This window comes from Chionomys nivalis, chromosome 4 (genome assembly GCF_950005125.1).
Source record: "Chionomys nivalis chromosome 4, mChiNiv1.1, whole genome shotgun sequence".
Lineage (NCBI taxonomy): Eukaryota > Metazoa > Chordata > Mammalia > Rodentia > Cricetidae > Chionomys > Chionomys nivalis.
In genome coordinates this window covers 117,365,284-117,385,838 of record NC_080089.1, presented here as the reverse complement: position 1 = coordinate 117,385,838, position 20,555 = coordinate 117,365,284, and the positions used below count along the sequence as shown (strand labels likewise).

Sequence of the window (20,555 nt, the reverse complement as noted above, 5' to 3'; positions counted from 1 at the left end):
AGTGAGATGCTGACCACATTTGACCATGGTGCACAGACGGATACAGGTTGCTCGGCAGCCCTTTACTGAGCATGCTCACTGAGGTCAGGTACTGAGCACATCTGGCTGGGTAGCTCATGCAATCCTCAGCGCAGTTCAGAGAGGTGGCTCTTCACACCATTGCACAAATCAGAAAACCAGGCCCAGAGAATCGTCACACAGCTGGGAGATGCAAGGGTCAACGTGAGATGGACCCAGTGGGACAGCAGTTAACCTCCGTGTCTACAAAGTCAGACCCTCCCATCGGCCCTTCCCAGCAACCCTGAAGGTGGCACTTCCTCAGGGAGAGGACGCCAAGGGCGCTGCGAAGGTCTGTTGTGCAGCCTAGAGAAGGATCTACTACAGCCGTCCTTTGGGTTTGCTCGGGTGAGTTTATTAAGTGTATACCAAGGCAAAGTATGAGTGTAAGCAGCAGATAGCATCGCCAGACTGTGCTTACAGCACGCAGCGGAAAGCAGGCGGGGACGCTAGGCACTCGGCTGGAGCTCTGATTGACCTTTCCCCCCACGATGACCTTCCCATGGCTTAGCATTCCCATGGTTGGTAGGCGTAGGCATTTTTACGCCACAGGACAAATGACAGCCACCCCTGTTGGAAAATAATGGCTTGCCTCCTAACTGTCTGCAATGACACAAGGCATCCACTTTTGGGCTAGTCACCTTTTCTCTCCCCTCTGCTCCCATCACAGAGCTGGGAGGTCAACACCTGCCCAGGCAAGGGGCCCTCGAGGACACGGCACACAAGCGTGCTTAGTCTGAAGTGGGTGGGGCAGCCTGGCTTCCAGAACCAGCTTCTCTGTGAGCTCCAACAACACAGAATGAAGAGCCCACATGGTGGACATCACAGGCCAGACATAATGAGCTGTATTGTAGGAGCTAAACCTTGGCCAGTCTGGCTCCTAAACTCAGAGAGGGGCACCATAAAGGACAGGGCAAGGCTCAGGGCAGTGCTCAGAACCCGTGCAATGGAGCAGAGGGCATCCTGACCTTGGGGGAGGTCTTCACAGAAGATGGGGGCACGGAATCCCAGGTCCCAGGCAGGCTCCTTAATTTAAGGGTCTTAGGACCCAGAAAAGAGGGGTGGATCAAGACTGAGGAGCTAGAAAAGAGTGAACCGACCTTTAAACTGTAGGTGACTAAACAAGGCCTATGCTTTTCAAGTTTCACTTTCTACACAGGAAACACCACAAACTTCAGCGAAGTTCTCTCTTTGCAGGGACTCAGACCATGCTATCAGATAATGCATTTCCACCCCAAAATGTGTCCAAAGGGGAAGCACAGAGGCAGCTATGAATCTCTATAATAATGAACACAAGAAAACTAGGTCCAGATACTAACCAAGACGTTAACTGCTTCCTGTGCCAGACAGCCAGCTAGACACACAGTACACATCCTCAGCCTTTTTTACGACCACCCACTCTAAGTGATGCCATCATCCTGTGCCAGCCTCATGAACTGCTTGGGGTACACAAAAAATAGGCCAACTTAGGAGAGACACTGCAGACTGTTTTGAAGAGTCCAAGGGTGCGAGCTCCTTCCAAGAGCTGGGCTTCTTATCTAGGCACAGAAGCACCACCTGTGATCCCAGCGTGCAGGTCAGCCAGGCCTAAGTCCCCAAAAGCTAAGGATCCTGGACTTAGGGACCAACAGGAAAGCACTAGAGGGTCTTCACAGGGAAGCATCAGTGCGTGGCTGTATTTCATAAAACATTTAGCCCAGTATGGAATGACCGGATGTGAGGCGCACACTGAGCCCAGTGACCCGTGCTAAACCTGCTGGATTCTTCTAGCAGGCTCCTTCCTGGGTGACAGTAAAGGGACTCCTACACGGGGAGACTGAGATGAGGCTGAGTAGGAGGTAGAGCGTGGTAGGCTCTTTCTTCTGGCTGGGACACAGCCAGCAAGAGCAATCCATCCCCGCTCATCAGCAGCAAGAGAGGCTGCCAATGAAACGGATGGTCTCAGGATGGTCATGGCGCTGTGGAGTGAGGTTCTGAGCACACTCCCAGAGCAGGGGAAGTCCAGTGAGAGAGATGCCTTCCAGGAGCTGGCTGGGCTGTGGTGCATCTGGGAGATTCCACTCTGCAAGGCTGGAAGGGACCAAGGCTTTCTTCCTGGGGACTAGCCCTGGACAGGCTGACCAGAGCAAGGGACACCTAGGAGTAGGTTGGGGTTTTGAGGGGCATCTGGATCCAAAACTCAGTGTACGATGTTTATGCAAATTTAGACACCCCCAAATGATTTTGAGAATACATGCTGGCAGACCCCAGCTCCCCACCAAACCCCACATATCTGTGTGGGCAGGACTTGATGACAAGATCTAACTTGTACAAAACTCAGGAGTGACCTTGGCTGAGGCCCAGACACAAACCGTTCTAGGGAAGGAAGCAATGGCTGGTTGGGGTCACTGGGTCAGGCACAGGCTGGCAGGTCTGGGATGAACGAAGAGAAGGTGCAAACTGATGCTGACCAACAAAGGCAGCAAAGTTGGGGTGCTGGGTGCTGGGCATCAGGAGCAGAGAGGCGGTGCACGGAAGGTGGGATCGTGGGGAACTCCCACCTGCCCTTGCAAGGTACCCCGTCACCATGTCACACATTACATTAACAAGCTGGAGAAGCTCCTGACACTGGCCTGATTGGTCGTCCTAGAGCTGGGAGACCTCACTCTTCATCTGCTTTGGTGGAATAAATACATAGCTGCTGTCGCTGCTCAGCCTGGTTCTGGAAATGTCCCTCCTGCCAGCGTCAGCATCCTGTGTCTTCATGTATTTTTGGCATGAATACATAAATGAGCATTTTACACATGTGCGTATATGTGTGTGTATGTATGAGTGCACTTGTGGGTGTGTATATCAACAAAGATATTCCTACCCCTCAAGAAAATGCTGTTTCCACATAACTCAAAGACCATGCAGCCAGCATCCGTGAATGCAGGCTAGACAAGCCTGCCCATCCAATCTGCACGTGGAGCGGCCTGCGCTCTGCCCCACCTTCAAGTCACTTCATTAAAGCAGGTTTTCGACAACGTGTGATTTGATAGCCAGGACTCATCCTCGGAATTCCTCCTCCTGTCACTTACACCTTATCATCCACTTCTTACAATCAAGAGCAGGAGACAGAGCACGAGCAAGGAACTCAGGACCGCGAGGGGTGCACCCACACACTGAGGCAATGGAGATGTTCTATCAGGAACTCACCAAGGCCAGCTGGCCTGGGTCTGAAAAAGTGACCTGCTCACACATGCTGAGGCATATGTGTGTGTGCAAACACACAAATATATGAGTGTAAGAAAAAAAATTTAACTGAGACATCCGGAATATGCATTTAAAGCAGACATGTACCCTAAAGTTCCAATGTGCCCGTGGAAGCAGAGCAGGTAACTGTGTGTGAGACAAGAGCCGTCCGTACGTGGGTGGCTTCGCCCCTCTGAATGAGAAGCATTGCCACGGTGCAGCCTTGATCTACAGGAAGCAAGCACAGTAAAGCCCACAGTCTGCCCTGTTCACACGGGTGGAGGGTGGAGGCCCAGAACCTGTGGGCCTCGGCCTACAGCTCCATCAAATCCTGGCTGAGTCACCACAACACTAAGTCCCCAAGCCTCACAAAACAAGCGTCCTGTAAAGTTTGGCATGTCCACATGCCTTTGATTTAACATGTCCATATTCTGCTTTAAAACACCCGCAGCTCAGCCGCTGCCCAGCCACAAGCACAAGCAGCGTCCATACACAGAAAACCCAGGACCGACATCCCCGGCCTGGTGCAGTCAACTCTTCCCACCTCCGGGCCAGGCACTCATGCCCACCCTCCACCTGAGCACCTGGTGATGCCATCCTTGGCCTGCCCTGGCCTCCACACCTGTTATTTCCTTCTGGGAAGACTGTCTTTCTCTCACGTCTGCACTGGGGAATTTGTTTCCTGTTCTTTCCATAGCCCAGCAAGAAGGAAGTCCCTCTGGCTATCTGACACCCATGTCTCACCTCTCATGCCCACTTCTGTGAAATAAACCAGAAAGATCTGGCAAGGAACCATTGGCCACAAGGGCATCTCTGCGTGGGTACTGTGAGTGGGTGAAGAGACGCAACCCCAGAGACACTGGGTGAGTGAGCTGAACATATTGCAAGCCAGGGAAACCAAAACCAAGGCTCTAAGAAGTTAGGTTAGCTAAGGTCATAGTCACTCAAGTTTCCTAAGTACCTACCGGTGGGAAATGAAGACATGTCTCTACCTAAACTTGAACATGTGTGTCCATGGCAACAATAGTCATTACAAGCAAAAGGTAGAAACAACACTCAGTAGCTGGCGAGTGAACAAGTGTGGAGTTTCCACACAGCCGTAAAAGGAATGTGAAATGAATACATTAACAACATAATTAAACCTCAAAATCCAAAAAAGACGTAAACGTTACTTTGTTCCAGGGTTCTATTCATACAGGAAGTGTGTTAGCATTTGCTTAGGCTGAGACTGAGTGTGAACAGGCGTGAGGGTTCTTACTAGGGAGAAAAAAGTGGAAAGTCTAAGTGTGAATTAGAATAAAGGTTGCACAATCCAGGGCATTTATAAAAACCATGAAACTGCCCCGTAACAATGGGTGAATTTTATAGGATGCAAATTCCACCTTAGTATTTTCAGTAACCAAATACATGCAAACAAGGGCCCTAAACCGCACCATCTCCCTACCACTTCCCTATAGCAATATAGTAATATAAAAGCATTCTTTTGTTCCTTCAGCTCTGACTAAGCCTTGCTGGGGCTAAATGCTGTTGCCAGACAGGGAACCGTCCAGAAACATCAGCAAAGGAACCCACACGAGGTCTTGCCTCAACCAGAGTGACATCATCAGCACAGGAACCCACAGGAGGTCCTGCCCCAACCAGAGTGACATCATCAGCACAGGAACCCACAGGAGGTCCTGCCCCAACCAGAGTGACATCAGAAGAAAACTGGAAAGATACTGTGGCTTGTGAAGAAATCCGTTCCCACCCAGAGCTCCAGAGGGGTGAGGACACTCCATCACCAGAGCTCCAGAGGGGTGAGGACACCCCATCACCAGAGCTCCAGAGGGGTGAAGACACCTCATCACCAGAGCTCGAGAGGGGTGAGGACACCTCATCACCAGAGCTCCAGAGGGGTGAGGACACCCCATCACAAAGAGGAACATGCATGCAGCCGCAAACAAGCACAAGTCAAGCGTGGCAGAAAAATGAAGATGGGCAAGAAGGCTGCAGGGAAAGACAGGCCAAGGGGCCGAGGGACTCCCCCCATCTCTGCAGGCCAAGGGGCCGAGGGACTCCCCCCATCTCTGCAGGCCAAGTGGCCGAGGGACTCCCCCATCTCTGCAGGCCAAGGGGCCAAGGGACTTCCCCCATCTTGGCAGGCCAAGGGGCCAAGGGTACCAAGCAAGTAATTAAGTCAGAGAAGAGGAGTTGGGGCAATGACTCAGTCAGTAATGTGCCCACCACACAAGCTTGAGGGCCTGAGTTGGATCCCCCCAGAAGCCAGGTGAAAGCTGGGTAACCCTCATGCTGGGGAGTGCCTGAGTGTTGCTGGGCAGATCGTCTACGCAAATCAGTGAGCCCCAGGTTCAGAGAGAGACCCTGTCTCAAAAAATAAGGTGGGAACTGAAGTCGACTTCTGGCCTCCGCATACACAAGTATATAAGCATGTTCACCTGTGTGCACACACACACACACACCGCACACGGCAGAGAGGAAAACAAGAGCTGGCCATTACTGAGACAGACAACATGCCCTCGGTGACGTGGGCACATTAGAAACACTATTCCACCTTTAACCAGAACAACCTACAGTGCAAACAGGAGCCCAGCGCAGCCAGTCAAACAGAGCCTGGAGCCAAGGTTCTAGCTCAAGGACAGGTGGGGTGTAACTCTGTGCTCCACGCAGTAATCACAGGCCTCACCCCAGACTGGAATGCTCAGTGTTGACCTATTGTGGCCACTTATCACCAAGACATTTAACAAGGAGATAATCAAACTGCTCTTTCCTGGGAAGGCACCCTGGTCCTGCCACTGGCCAACTCTGTGTGCACACCTTCTCCCCTGCAGCTGGTACCCATCCCAGAAGAAGAGCCCACCCCAGTGTCTTCAGAACTGTTATGGGGTGGTGGGGGCTGCTCTGTCTGCCCCGCAAGCTGCCAGAGAGCACTATCTTTTGAGCAAATAAATGGGCCCCTTAAGGAATTCTTGACCTACTTGAGAAGGTAAGACACACATACATTAGCACAACACAGAGTGGCTGGCAGACAGGCAGTGTCAGGCAGAGATGCTACAGGGAGTTTGGAGGGACCAGGACCCCAGAAGTGGGTGGATCTGCCAAAGGACCTTACTACAGAGACCTTGGGTGATCTCCACACAGGGCTGGCCTTGGGATGATGCTGGTGCCCACAATTGTTCTGATAAACCAGTTACTTTTCCACTTGTGACTCCACAGGGACGTCCACCAAGCACCCGAGTCCTGCTGTTCAAACAATGTTACATTCCCCAGCCAGCAGGACCTAAGTCTTCCCAGCTTTGCACACAGAACCATTTGTTCTCCGTGGGGGCTGAGCAATCCCCCTGCAGCCCATGAGGCTCTCTGAACTGGAAGAACGCACTCACTTTACACCACCTCCCAAGCTTCACCTGGGCACAACTGGAGGCCTCGGCTAGCCAGGAGATGCTGCCCTGGGGGCTGGAGGCCTCAGCTAGCCAGGAGATGCTGCCCTGGGGGCTGTCATGTGGGCTGCCTCAAGGTGCTCCACTGGGCTCTGGGCTTCCAGTGTGGCTACCACATCTTCCCCACTCTGTTTGGTTCCTAACCGCTGACTAGTGCTCACAAACTGAAAACTTCATGCAAGTAGCTGACATCGTCTGTTCTGGTTCAATGGCCACTGTGAAGACAGCAGGATGCATGTGCTATGGCTTCAGGACCCCTTACCAGAGCTCTAAGTATCCAAGCCTGGACCCTAGAAGACTTGATACACCAGGTGCAGCTGTAGGTTCTCAGTAGATCTGGTAGACAAACAAGGAATAGCAAAAACCAGAGCGCATCATTATTCAATGTGGCCACACTGGGGAGAAGAACAAAGGGTCCTGTGACCTCCGAATCCATCTTCAGGACCCTGATATGAAGTTGAGATTTAAACGGGGAGGATTATGATCAGCTGCACACCCAGGTCAAGGCATGTCCCAGCCGTCACCCTCCGTCAGTGCCACTCTCCCTGGAGGTTTGACACGCTATCACCCTCCATCCTCTGGCTGGCACCAAGCTCCAGCCCTTTCCTTATCCCCACACACAACTCCAGAGGAATCCCCACTTCTTGGGGCCTGTAGTCTCTACCCACAAGAAAAGCCGCAGCCCCTCTTTAGAATGTCTTCTTGCTTGTCAAGATAACTGCATGCTCATCTGAGTTCTCAGGCTACTAGGGCCCACTCCATGGGCTCGTTCCAAATCCTGACTTCTGAGCAGTCCCAGAAGACACCTGTCTAAACTTTCACAACTCGTTTTGCAACTGAGGACAGGCCTAGAGAAGCAGCCAGGCGAGAAGGGGCAAAGACATCAGGCTTCTGTGGGCGTTTACTTGAGAAAGCCATGGGGACTGCCAAGCAATCCACAGTCTCTGCTCTCCCCCAGTCTCCCTCACACCAGTGTGATTCTCAAGCACAGAGAGGTGTGAACACTTCCCTCACACCGCTCAGCCTTGCCCGATGTCACCCCAGGAGAGGATAGGATGGGGTGGGAGGTGGGGTGTTGGCAGAACAAGCCCCTTGGAGCAGGTCACACAGCACTGTGTACCAACTGTGTGCTGCAGCTTCACAGTGGCCCGAGCTATGGCGCCCTGGTCCTCCTTCCCACTAGGACGTAGGAGGACAGCAACAGTGGCCTCTACAAGATGGATTGGGAGTCACGGAGGCAATGTGAGGAAAGGGTCTGGGTGAGCAGCAGGATTCACAGGGCCCTGCTTGGTTGGCCTCGCTGGGGACGGTGGTACAGCACAGACAGACAGAGAGACAACAGACAGACTCCATCTTCAGGAGTTCAGCTGTGCCTGCTAAGCAAGACATCACCGCAGATGGGCTTGCTGGCTGTGGATGTTCCTCGCACAGGAGGCGGGGGAGTGGGTGGTGGGACCCTCGCCTGACAATCTGGCCTCTTCCTAACGAGTTGTGTGCAATTTTGTCCTAATTGCTTGTAGCCATGGGGTCTCAGGGAAGGGCTAGAATATACAGGCTGGGGAAGACGGGGAATGGGGCGCCTTCCATGCAGTCATGAGCCATCATCTATGCTGTGTGCAGACCTCCTCATGCAGCTGTGTTGGGGGCACCATGCTTTTGTCAAGAAGCCCCCATCTATGCCCTCAGTACACTCAGTGGAGCCCCAGGATGAACTCTGGAGGAACTGAACGTTGGTTTGTCATTGGGACCTTACAAAGAAGGGGCAAGAGGATCATGCCCCTCAGGCAATCTGACCTGTGACCACAGAACACGAGTCTCACCGCAGGATTACAGCTGGGGAACCCCCACGACAGGACCAACCTGGTTGAGCCTCCTGTGTTTTGATTGCAAAACTGGAATATCTATCTCAACCTCATGTTTTTTAACCATGATTAAATCAACATATTTCATATGCATGCATTGAAATATCACACTGCACACCAGACCTCTGCACTGAAGATTAAATAGCCCAGGTCAGAAAGTGGCTCGGAGGGAACCATGAACTAAGGCACACAGTGTCCAGCATTATGTGAGCAACCAGGGCATAGAGCGCCCAGACTGCCGGCCTCACACCTGAGCTCTGAGCAGCAGGTGTGAGGTCCGGGGTAGGATGCTCAGGCTGTAGAAGCTCCTGGGAGATGCCTGGCCTGGAGAAGCAGCCAGCCAGCAGCACAGGTGGGAGCAGAGGGCTCTTCTGTTTTGTATTACTATCTATGCACGTATGCCTGGGGCAGGTGTTTGTCTGTCCTCCTATAAACCTACAGATGCAAACTATAGCACATTTAACCCTACAGGGTTGTTGAAAGGGCTAAATCTAAGAATCCACACAGGCTGGAGGGATGGTCCAGCGTTAGGAGAGCTTCCAATCTTGTGAGGGCCCGAGTCCCAGCACCCACACGGTGGTTCACAGCTGTCTGTAACTCCAGCTGCAGGACATCTAATATCTTTTTCTGACTTCTATGAGCACTGCACGTGCACACGCGCGCACGCGCGCACGCACACACACACACACACACACACACGAGAAAGAAACCCCAAAACAAAAATAAATCTTTTAAGTTGGATGTGGTGTCACACTCCTTTAATCCCACCACATGCGAGGCAGAGGCAGGGGGATCTCTGTGAGTTCAAGCCCATCTTGGTCTACAAAGTGAGTGCCATGATAGCCAGGGCTACACAATGACACTCTGCCTCAAAAAACAAAGACAGCTGGGCAGTGGTGGCACACAGATCTCTATGAGTTTGAGGTCAGCCTGGTCTATAGAGCAAGTTCCGTGACAGCCAAGGCTACACTAAGAAACCCTGTCTCAAAAAACAAAAACAAACAAACAAAAAAAAAGCCAAAGAAACTGTGTGTGGTTGTATATATGTGTACACATACATGTGTATGTCTGTTTCTATATGTGAATATGTATTTATATTTGAATGCATGTGTGTGTGCATCTAGGTGTTAATATGCATGTGTGCATGAACATATGTGTTATGCATGTGTGTTCATGTGTGTATGCTTGTATGTGTATGTACACGTGTGCGTGTTCATGTGTGTGATGTGTGTGTGAGAGGTGTTCCATGAACCTGTCCTCCACTCTGAGAACATATGAAACCATCTCAGAGTCCTACATGCCCTTTGATTTAGAACCACACAGCTCGTGAATGGATGAAAAATCACCTTCTTGTGCTTTGAAATTGACTCCCTGATGCACACAGATCTCTTCACATCTTGTTAAAATGAAGATTCAGGGTCACTGATTCTTAACCAATGCCTGGGCTTCTGCATCAGCTCCCAGGTAATGCTGGCATGGGCCACACTGGAGCAGCAGGCTTTAAAGGACAGCAAAAAGAGCCAGTGGTGTCTGAGCTGGAGCTAGTTCCATAGCACAGACCGTGTCTTTCTTCAGATCATCCCTAGGGACTCGACAACTGTTTACTCCCTCAGAATCTAGACACAAGCCTGTCGATCCTCCCCCCTCCCCACCATTCCTGCCACCTGTCGATCCTCCCCCCACCCCACAATCTTAGCCCATCACTCCTTATCCCCAACACTATCCATGTCACCTGCCGATCCTTCCCTACCCACTGTCCTGAGACACCAGATAAGCTCCAGCTCTCAAATCGGAGCTCTCGCTCTCTGGCTCGCCCCGTTTCCCTGTTCTGCCATCAAGAACATGGCACTCTCGGGGGTAATGCGGTGATGGTATTTTCTGGACTTTACCTCTAGAGTGGTTTGGGTAATTGTGAAAAGTGAGCCTGAGACCCGAAAATAGCATTCCAAGGCGTTCTGACGGCTGCCACTCAAGAGGCTCAAGGGTGCAGTCTTTGCTCAACAACCTGTTTCACTTCCAAAACTATTTCTCATAGACTAGAGTTAACGTGCATCAATATTTGGGCATACTTCACGGAGTCTGCCTTCCCCGCCCAAGAAAGCTCAGGGTTAGGCAGTTACTATGTTAGCCAGTGATATCTCTGGATTACTTCTAAGTTAAAAACAAAAAATCCCATCTGGGTACAGCGACACACTCTGGTAACCCCAGCACTCAGGAGGCTGAAGCAGGATTCCGGTGGACAATCCTATGATAGCCTGGGCCAATATCATAGTGAATAAGAGAATAAAATCTACATTTCAAAAGAGTGATTAGTGCTCAATACACTCTGTGTGGTGGGAAGGATGACCGATTCTCTCGAGCCCATCGAGCCCATCAACTCACTACCGACTGGCTAAACCAGTGCTGGAACTCACAGAGACAAACAGACCCAGACCTGGTGATTTCAAAACCAAAACCATAAGCCACAAAGGCGGATTGCGGAACGGCACACAGTGCTTGCCGATGCTTACACCTGCATAGAGACCCTAGTGGGCAAAAGGCCAGAGCCATGGTTTCTGGGGATTCCGAGACATCCCAGGGAGCCCAGGGTGCTGCTTTACCTGGTGTCCCACCTGGACAGCAAGCCATTTGCACACTTGCTCCTTTAAGAACTTATTTGAAAAGGAAAAGAATGCGGTAACATCCGGGACTGGCCTGGCCCCTCTGGACACTAACAGGAAAGGGCTGAGACAGGAGTAGAACGTAGAATTTACCCTCCTCCAAGATGTCCAGGGCATCGAGCTGCTCAGCGGTGGCTGCCTTCTCGTCATCCTGGCAATCGCATTCAAAACATTCCTCTTCCCCTCCCACATCTCTCAGGGACATTGTTGAAGTCACCCCAAGTCTGAAACATTGTCCTAAGGGCCTGTCCTTGGGAGAGCCTTTGGCCACCTGTCCAGAAGAGCCATCGGGGCCCGTGCCCAAGGGGCACATTCTGGATTCCAGACAGGGTCGCAGACATGCCCTGGCTCAGCAGGAGTGGGCGGGTGTCCACAGGGCCACCCGCCCAGCATCACTGAGAGAACGAAGGACAGGGTGGCTCACAGGACCCTGGAGGAGGGGCCCCACAGAGCGAGCACCTGTTGGAATGGCAGCGCCCTACCAAATGCCCTTGGCACAGAGGGAAGCCAGGAAGGAAAGTATGTACCATGAGGCAAACTATTGGCCTTTCTCCCCCCACGAGAAGAACAGGAATGGTAGCTTCCTGGAAGTTTCGTAGCAACTGAGAAAACACCAGCCACGCCTGATGTAGGTACACCTGTCTGCAGGAAGGCGCTGGTGGAGCTGCCCGGGTGAAGCATTGCCCAACACCTCTGAGCTGAGGGACTTCCTGTGGGTGTGCTTAGGAATCTGAGGAGAATGTGCTGGGCCAAGGACCGTGGGAACCGGGGAAGGCAGAGACCCTGACTTCTCGCAAAAAGAGAAGGATGTGTGGGAACCACCCATGGTCTGAACCCTCCTTTGGTGTAAGGAGTGGTACCTGTTTTCCTCATTACACTGTGTTCTATAAACCTCACATTCCTCTTCAAACTGTGTCCACAAACCCAAAGAGAGTTCTCTCACTGCTAGACAAGACAAGAGAAAACTCAAAAGTGTAACAGCTTGCAATAGTGCCGTAAGGAAGAACGCACAGTCTAAGGTGTGCCTGGACAGCGGTTCCTCTGCATTGCTTGACTTTGTCGGCCACAGCCCCTGACACAGACACTCGGATCAGATTCCCTCTGAGGCAGCCCCAGCCAGCAGCAGCCTCTTGGAGCATCCCATCTTGTAACTCCCAGGCTTCAGCCTCTCCCAGCTGCACTGCGACTGCCCCCCCCACACACTATACCTCCTGACCTCTTCCTGGCTGTGACCCTCTGCCAAGTAACCAGGAGGGATGCCTGAGCAGCAGAAACGCTCTGTGCAGGCTGAGAGCTGGGTTTCGTTCAGCCTGGAGACTGAGGGACTGAGTGAGGATTCTGCATCGTTGACGAGACTGCCCACCTGCCACATAGAATTTCTGCCTTCACGAGTGCCAGGAAGGAAGCCACAAGGATCATGATTTCATTTAAAAATTCTAACTAGGGGTAGGTTGTACCTCGGTTAAATTTTTAGAACTTCAAAATGACTGCTCCATTGTAACACATTAAAATCGCGTTGTTCAGAAAAGATGTCACAGAAAACCACAGGCAGATTTTAAAATTAGAATTTCAAATTTTTTTAAAAATTATGTATACAAGCTTTAAAAACAATGCTTTTAAAACAAAAGTCGGGCGTGGCGGCACATGCCTGTAATCCCCCACTCCTAGGAGGCTAAGACAGGAGGATCACCCTGAGTTCAAGGCCAGCATCAGTTACCCAGCAAGACTATATTTCAAACACACACACTCAGAAAACAAAACAGTTTAATCTCAATAAGCATCACCAAGTCATGCTTACTGACTAAGTTCTAAAGGTAGTGAGCATGGGCATCTGGTCAGTTACTCAAAAGAGTGGGGAGGGGCACAGGATGGGGAGACCTCTCCACCTGGTGACTCATCTCGTGACTACTGGGTGCGCAGGATGCTGTGCCCAGGAGATAAACGACCGCAAAGGCTCCCTTCACACACTCAGAAAACTCAAGAGACTGCACCCATCGTCGCGCTGCTCACAGTCATCTTTTGGTTTAAATTGAGGGTATTTTTAGCAACACTGTCTGAGTCACCCACCTATCTACCTATCCTACACATACGCACACATAAAAAACACTTAGGATAGCAAAGTTTAAAAATCTTTCCCCCAGGCTGGGTGTGGTGGCTCATGTCCGCAAACCCAGCACCCAGCAGGGTCCACCTGGCAGAGTGAAACAGGAGGATTACTTCAAGTGGGATCAAGCAAGACCCTAGCTAAAAACAAAACAAACAAAAAGCTCCTCTACTTTCAATTAGGAAAGCGCTTACAGGCACAGAGCACCTCCACAGAGCCAAACAGCGGCTGCTCCATACTTCCCTGGGCAAAGCCGGCACTTACAGAAAAGCCGTGACGTGTTGTTCATCCAGAACCCCCAGACACTGACCCTTTACCCACGTGTCTGTCCCTCTCAACAAAGGTGCTGTCCTCCACGCCTCCTCGGGGTCTCCCTCGTTCTCACAGTGACATCGCTCTAGTGGGAGACCCAGAGGCTGTGTGAACGGACAGGACTCCTGTCTCCTCTAGCCTGGGTCACTGGTTCCCATGGAGCACAGCTGGCCCTTCTGAGGCCGTCTCCCCCAAGGATTCCGCTTAAGCCCTCTAAACTGCACTCATAGCACTCTCTCAGTGGATGCAGGAGGATCAGAAGTTCAAGGTCTTCATGACTACAAAGCAAGCTTAAGGCTAGCCTGGGCTACAAGAGAATCTGTCTCAAAAAAAAAAAAAATGCTACTAATAAGACTATACCCGACGTAAGCTACTAGGCTATTTGGCTCTGAGTTAGACTGTAAATTCTAAGTACATGCGGATGGATTCTCCAGCGGCTCAGCTATGTGTGCTGGATGGCGACAAATCTTTCTAAGGCACCAAGCAACGAACTACGATAAGTTGCCGCCCGGAGCCCCGTCACACCCTTTAATATCTGACTGTGTGTCTGAGCAAAACCAACAGGTCTGAACAGAGGAGGGGACGGTCACAGTAACTCGGCACCAGCAGAGACGCTCCTGGACCGCAGCGGTCAGGAGAGTACAGCTGGCCCCGAGTTCCGACTTGTAGAGAAGCGTCCCTGGTGCAGATCTGCCCATCGGGTGTGAGTCAGGACCCCCGACATAAATGATGACCTCGCGTCCTGTTGAGAACACTGACGCAGCTTGTGCTGTTATCACGGAAAGTTCCTTGAAGCTTCCCTCAGTGTTGACTCAAAGGCCAAATGATAAGGACAGATAAAGCAAGCGTCTCACGATTTTCCGTGTGAGAGAAGTCATGCAAAAGAAGGAAAAACCTGCCTGAAGCCAGGGAGAACCCAACTCATTAGAAACGGCACACCAGGGAACGGTGCCCTGAATGCAAACACCCACGCTGCAAGCCTGGCAACCCGAATTCAACCCCTAGGAGCCACACCGTGGTGGGGGAGAGAACCAACTCCATAGCACTGCCCTTTGACCTCCTCAAGGGCACTTGGCAAGCCCATACACATACAAGAAGGAGAAGGAATAAAAAATATTTAAACAACCCCAAGTCAGCATTTGTGGGGTTCCTGAACAGGCACCTTCTAGGCCCCAGACCCTTCCGTCCTACTTTTTGCTCTCTTTAAACAGGATTAAGAACATGCCGCCTGTTCCAGTCCCAGCAACCTCCTCCCCTTCACCTGACAACACAGTCAAAGCCAAAAAGCCAAAGATCTTGGCTCTCCAAATGCTCAGACGCCAATGCCAATCAATTGGCAAACAATATTTATTGATTCTGGGGTGGTGAGCCAACCCCTCTTCTACTTCCCCCACTCTTGGAAAGGACCCCACCAGGATGCCTAGAGCCCAGAGACTCCGCTGAGAACCTTGAAGAAAGTCCTGGTGAACAGCAGGTAAGAACGGCTCTCCCGTGCCTCTCCATAGGCACCAAGCAGCTGGCTTCACTGAGAACTGGGCAGCAGAGTCACCAGTCTGGACACTAAGCCTTCCTCCCCCACTCCTAGGATGGCTCAGGGACACCCAGCTCACCCACTGGAACCCGAGCTCTTTACACCAATGGGACCCTGGGGGACGAGATGAACAGCGTTCTTAGAAGTCATGGTGCATCTGGTGACCCACAAATCAAGAAAACCAGAAGGGGTCAGTGGCAGCTTCCAAAACACAGAACGCCACACTGTCTCTTGTAGGGTAGTAACAGGATAGTAGCTTGATTTTTAGAAAATTACATAGTCAGGAAAAGAATACGTCCATCCTTTCCCCACAGGCTACAGGCACCTCACTCCTCACTATCCAGAATGCTTTGCAGCTCAGACAGACCCACGCGCCAGCTCCACCCACTGCCAGGGGACAGGGTAAAGTTTCTCTATGCTTTTTCAGAGCATGGCCCAAGAAAGCCTCCTGGCCTCTGTTGCAGTCCACAGCTCGGTGTCAGAAGACAGCAGATAATCACACAGCTTTTAGCTTACTAACTAGGCCAGCTCCTAGCCTGTTACGTCACACAGGGTCTTCAAATGTAGTTGCGCCTGGAGCAATCGGAAACTTGTGAGTCAATTAGTAAGGACTCAACCTTGCCTCCTGATGGGCTTGAGGGACCTGAGAGGACTTCACTACTGAAGAACAGGTTCCAAAGTGGGCACACTAACTGTCTCTTTTGGTACAGGCTTCTGGCTTAAGGGTCATTTGCAAGGAGAGACTAAAGACAAGAGGACCTTACAATCCACAATATTGCCTCCCAGCAAGGCCTTCCCTTCGCAATCCCTCCAAGAACACTGTCTCCCCTGTACTTGAAACCTGCTGACAGCTGTCCAGCCACACACTTCAGCTACCAAGCAGCCTCCCCAAAAATGGGCCACGCCCTCCACACAAACCTAGACAGCCCCAGAGGGTGATTTCTCTCTTTGCCCCCTTCTGTCCTCTCCTGGACCCCATCTGTGCTGAACGCGGCCAGCGAAATTCATTTGAATCACCCGCTGCTGGGGAAACTGTTTCTGCCTTCCTCTAGCCTCCCCATACCCCCAGCCCCAAGGTCTCAGCTTAAAAAAAGGAAGATTCTACTAGGCCTACCTACAGTTGACCTCCTGAACACAGCTTCCAGCCTCGAGTGCCCTGGGCCAGCCGCCAGAGTAGAGCACCGGGGACACACTTTCACTATACACACAACACACACACACACCAAAATTCAGTCCGACAGCAGCACTTGCAAACCCAGGACCCAGCACCAAAACCCTTTTACCTCCCCATTCCAAGCAAATGACTGTGCACGGCAAGAAACACCCACCGTCAAGAGCGAGCCCTGCCCACCTGCCATCCCCTCTGTCACGCTTGCTGTGCCTTCTGGTGATGCCAATTCCTGTGCCCCATCTCCCCGGGAAAGACTCAGCACCCCCACCCCACCCCTAGAGATACTATGCCGCTGCCCTCCCTCGGGGGCCGTAATTACCGTCTGAGCATTCTTCATAATACCAATCCAGCTCATAATAATCCGTGTCAGTGAATTTCTGCATAGTCAGTATTCTTGCAGAGGAAGGAACGGACTTCACGGCGCCATGAATTGTCAAGTCAAACGCTGCCATGCCTCCCGGCCCTTCCAGAACACCCGGCAGAAGAGCATCCCCAAACACCGCAGAATTTGGCTGTGCATTCTTAATGATAGTCTGGAGCCAGGATGGGCGAGGGGGCAGAGGCAAGGAAGACTCTACAGGGGCGGGGGATGGGGAGCAGAGGGAGGCTGAGCAGTGGAGAGACCCTGCAAGCCCGGCGGATGAAGCACACTGGACAGCGGCCCTGAAAGGGAGTAGCTGGGATCGTCCTATCCAGACGCACCGAGGATGACGTCAGAGACACACACCACCACCCGCTGGCTCCCTCAAGTCTCGCCCCCCCAGCTAGCTGCTCAGCTTTCAATCTAACCGTTGCCATAGAAACTGGCCAGCTCTGAAAAATGATACAGAAATGAAGGAAATGTCTTCCAAGGATGCTGGGAGCAGAGGTGCCCAGAAGAGAAGAATGTGGGCGGAGTTAGAGCCACCTCCTCTCTTTCAGGGGAGGCCGCGCTCCAGTGCCTAAACCTGGGTCACTCGGGAGAGCTGTTTTTCTGCATCTGAAAACGACCACCTTTTAAGGTGAAAAGAATTGCTTTTAGTTTTCTTTCCTCGACTTAATTTAAAATATTTAACAGCCCTTTCTATCTTTTTTTTTATTTTAAAACTTACAAACACCAGTCAAAGAAGCCTCGAATGAAAACACGTTCAGCCAATATTCAGTATTATTTATGCTTGTGTCTTTATTCAAACTTCTAGCCAAGTAGCAACATACAAGCAGAGGGGGGCGCCATTACAAGGGGCCTCCGCTTAGGTGTGCTAACAAGAGCAGTCACCAGGAGGTGGATGTCCTATGGAAGGAATGAGGCAGTGGGGTTTCGAGACTCTGTAAGAGCGTGGAATGGTTTGCACACGGACAAGGGACTTCTTTATTGCATGTGTGTGTGTGTGTATGCATGCTCACAGGTGTGCACGGGTACACGCACCCATGTGTGCAAGTACATGTGGAGGTCAGAAGTTACATCAGGTGTCTTACTCAGTCATTCCCCATCTCACATACATCGAGACAGGGTCTCCCATTGAAACCGGAACCTGTGAATCTGCTAGCCTAGCCAGCCAGTTTGTTCCCCCGGGGATCCCTGGTTTCCACCTGCCGAGAACTGGGGCCACAGGTCTGCCACAACTGCCTAGCATTGTATTTGGGTTCTGAGGTTTCTAATTTAGGTCCTCATGCATGAGCAGAAAGCGTGTCACCACTGAGCCACCTGCCACGTCCTTGTTGTGACTTGTTGATATTGATAAGAAACACTGCTCCCAACTTTGCCATGGTGAGGCCTGGCAAGGACACCCCTCCCCTACAACAGGGCATGGGCACTTCAACACCCATGCTGGAATCAGGGAACACTTAGGTTCCCTGCAGAGCTGCTGACTCCACAGCCTAGAGCAGGGAGGAATCACGATGGGTCTGTAAGCCAGAGTCAGAGGAAGCAAAGGCTACTCCCAAAGGTCTCAGGAAGAGAGAACAGACAAAGCCAACTCAAAACAACTGGACCAAACTGTGACAACTGAAATACTGTAGGGAAAACACAGTTAATTATTTTTAAAGGGAACAGGTGGAGTCAGTGAAGCCACGACACCACAGAGACTATCCAGAAAAAGGCAGGCAGGGAACACGCCAGCTGATACACAGGACAGAAGACTAACAGAGAGCTATTTTAATCCATTTCAGGAAGTTGGGTAGGTGTACCTCACTGCTCCGTTCCTGCCACCCAACCTTCTGGAAGACTGTCTAATGCGCCTCTGGGCTGAGTGGCTATGAATACACCAGCCAGATGTGGATGAGGACACGGGGACCAAAACCAAAGACCTGGCACTGTGGGCATAAATTGACACCTAGACAGGAGGAGGGCAGACCCAGGGCAGCAGGTGACGAAGCCTCAGAAGGCTCTGGAGGAGAGCAGATGGCCCCACATGGGGTGGGTGGGGTAAACTCTTGAGGCCAAAGTGTAAAAGACCCAGTTAACAGTCACAGCAGGACACGGTATGAGGGTCCCAGGATGATGGAGCCGGAAGCTGGGACAGTGGGGTATGTCATGGCATTTAGGCTCACAAACACAAATCCAGTCTCCCTGCAGAGAACACCAGATTGAGGGTTGAAGACCTGTGTGAAGGCTGACCTCCTGGGCCATCAAGACAGTTCAGTGGGGAAAGGCAGACTGAGCCAGACAGCCCAGAGTTCAGTCGGCGAGACGCACACGGTGGAGGGACAGGACCGGTTCTCACTGGTGTCCTCTGACCTCCACAGGTGTGCTGCGGCCTGCATGCGCCCCTCCCACCCCCAGGTAGAGAAAGACAGAGAAAATGTGATTTAAAAGGAAAAAATTACCAATGAAAGCTATGGGTTTGAGTTAATGTTCCAGATGACATCACCCTAAATTAAAGGGGACTAAATCCAATGCATGTGTCCTTCAAAGAGAAAGTGGCAAGTCACAGGACAGACCGGAGCAGGGTTTCCAAGGCCAGGGTGAAAGAGCAATCACAGCCCCCTGGACTCCGGCTCCTGACCTTCAGAACCAGAAGTGACCGCGCGTCACCAGCTAAGTGGCCATCAAAACTGGAAGTGACCGCACGTCGCCAGCTAAGAGGCCATCAGAACCGGAAGTGACCGCACGTCACCAGCTAAGCGGCCATCTGTCCCAGCAATAGAGAGCTAATGCGGCTACTGGGGGAGGGCAACGTCTTTATCAGCCGTAAAGACTGGGGAATGGGCTGGGTGGTAACTCAGCTTTTAAAGTGAGGTCCTGAACTTGATCCCCAGAATCTCTGTTTAAAAAGCAGGGTGTGTGGGCCGGCCAGAGGCTCCAGAGGATCTGGTTTCAGCTCCCTCACTCCGATGGTGGCTCACAAATGTCTGTGACTCCAGTTTCAGGGCATCTGATGACCTCTGTTGGTCTCTAAGGGCACCAAGTATTCACATGGTGCACAGACATACATGCAGGTACAACACCCAAGCACATTAAACAATGCTTTTAAAGCCAGGTGTGATGGTCTAGTCCTGGGGGAAAGGATATAGGCAGATCCTGAGACTCACTGGCCAGCTAGCCTAGTAGATTTGGTGAGTTTCAAGCCAACGAGAGAGCCTGTCCCAAACAAAAACCATGAACAGAGTCTGAGGAAAGATGGCTAAAGTCTTCTTAGCCTCCCCAACACCCACAGGTGTTGCAACACAAATGTAAACACATATATGCACACACATGTAAACACACACACACAGAAAATCATTACTGGAAAAGAGAAAACACGAGGTGCCAAGCGAAGAATGATACTTGGAGGACATGCTTAAATCCAAGTTTTTGTCAGGACCCCAAATCCTCCTGAAGCGCATTCCCAGGCTCTAGACCTTCCGTCCCTTAGACAGCAGGACCACCTTTGCCCCACCCAGCTGGAGCCCAGAGGCTGGAGGCAGAAGAGAGACGGCTCGCCAAGGCTCAGCACAATGGTCCAGCTCTCTCCAATCCTCAGTGCTGAAATGTCACTGCCAGCCAGAGAGCCCTCATGGCAGAAGGCGGGCTGCAGGGAACAGCTTGTTGCCAACCGCTCCTTCTTACTTCAGGCACAGGCCACCCCACCAACACCAGGGAAGGCAGGGGTGGAGCAGCCATTCATAGAAACACCTGCAAGCAGAGAGAAAGGCAAAACACAGATCCTGGGTCTCTGAGCAGCTGTCATTAGCATCAGCCCCTCGCTAGAAAGGTAGGGAAGAGAACGTGTCTTGGCAGCAGTAAGAAG

At 51.7% G+C, this 20,555-nt stretch overlaps 1 protein-coding gene across 12 annotated transcripts in view; it reads right to left on the bottom strand.

Moving 5' to 3' along the window:
* The window catches only part of Trak1 (trafficking kinesin protein 1), a 103,655-nt gene that overhangs the window by 44,558 nt on the left and 38,542 nt on the right, over nt 1-20,555 (bottom strand). For 2 of the 12 annotated variants that reach the window (XM_057767716.1, XM_057767718.1), the window contains exon 1: nt 16,667-16,997. The exons of 7 other annotated variants lie outside the window; for them this stretch is intronic. In XM_057767716.1, the coding sequence (XP_057623699.1) occupies nt 16,667-16,799 (133 nt within the window). In that variant the 5' untranslated portion in view covers nt 16,800-16,997. Of the gene's footprint in view, nt 1-11,322; nt 11,609-16,666; nt 16,999-20,555 lie in introns of those variants that run through there. 3 more of the 12 variants (XM_057767711.1, XM_057767715.1, XM_057767713.1) reach the window with 2 other exon arrangements.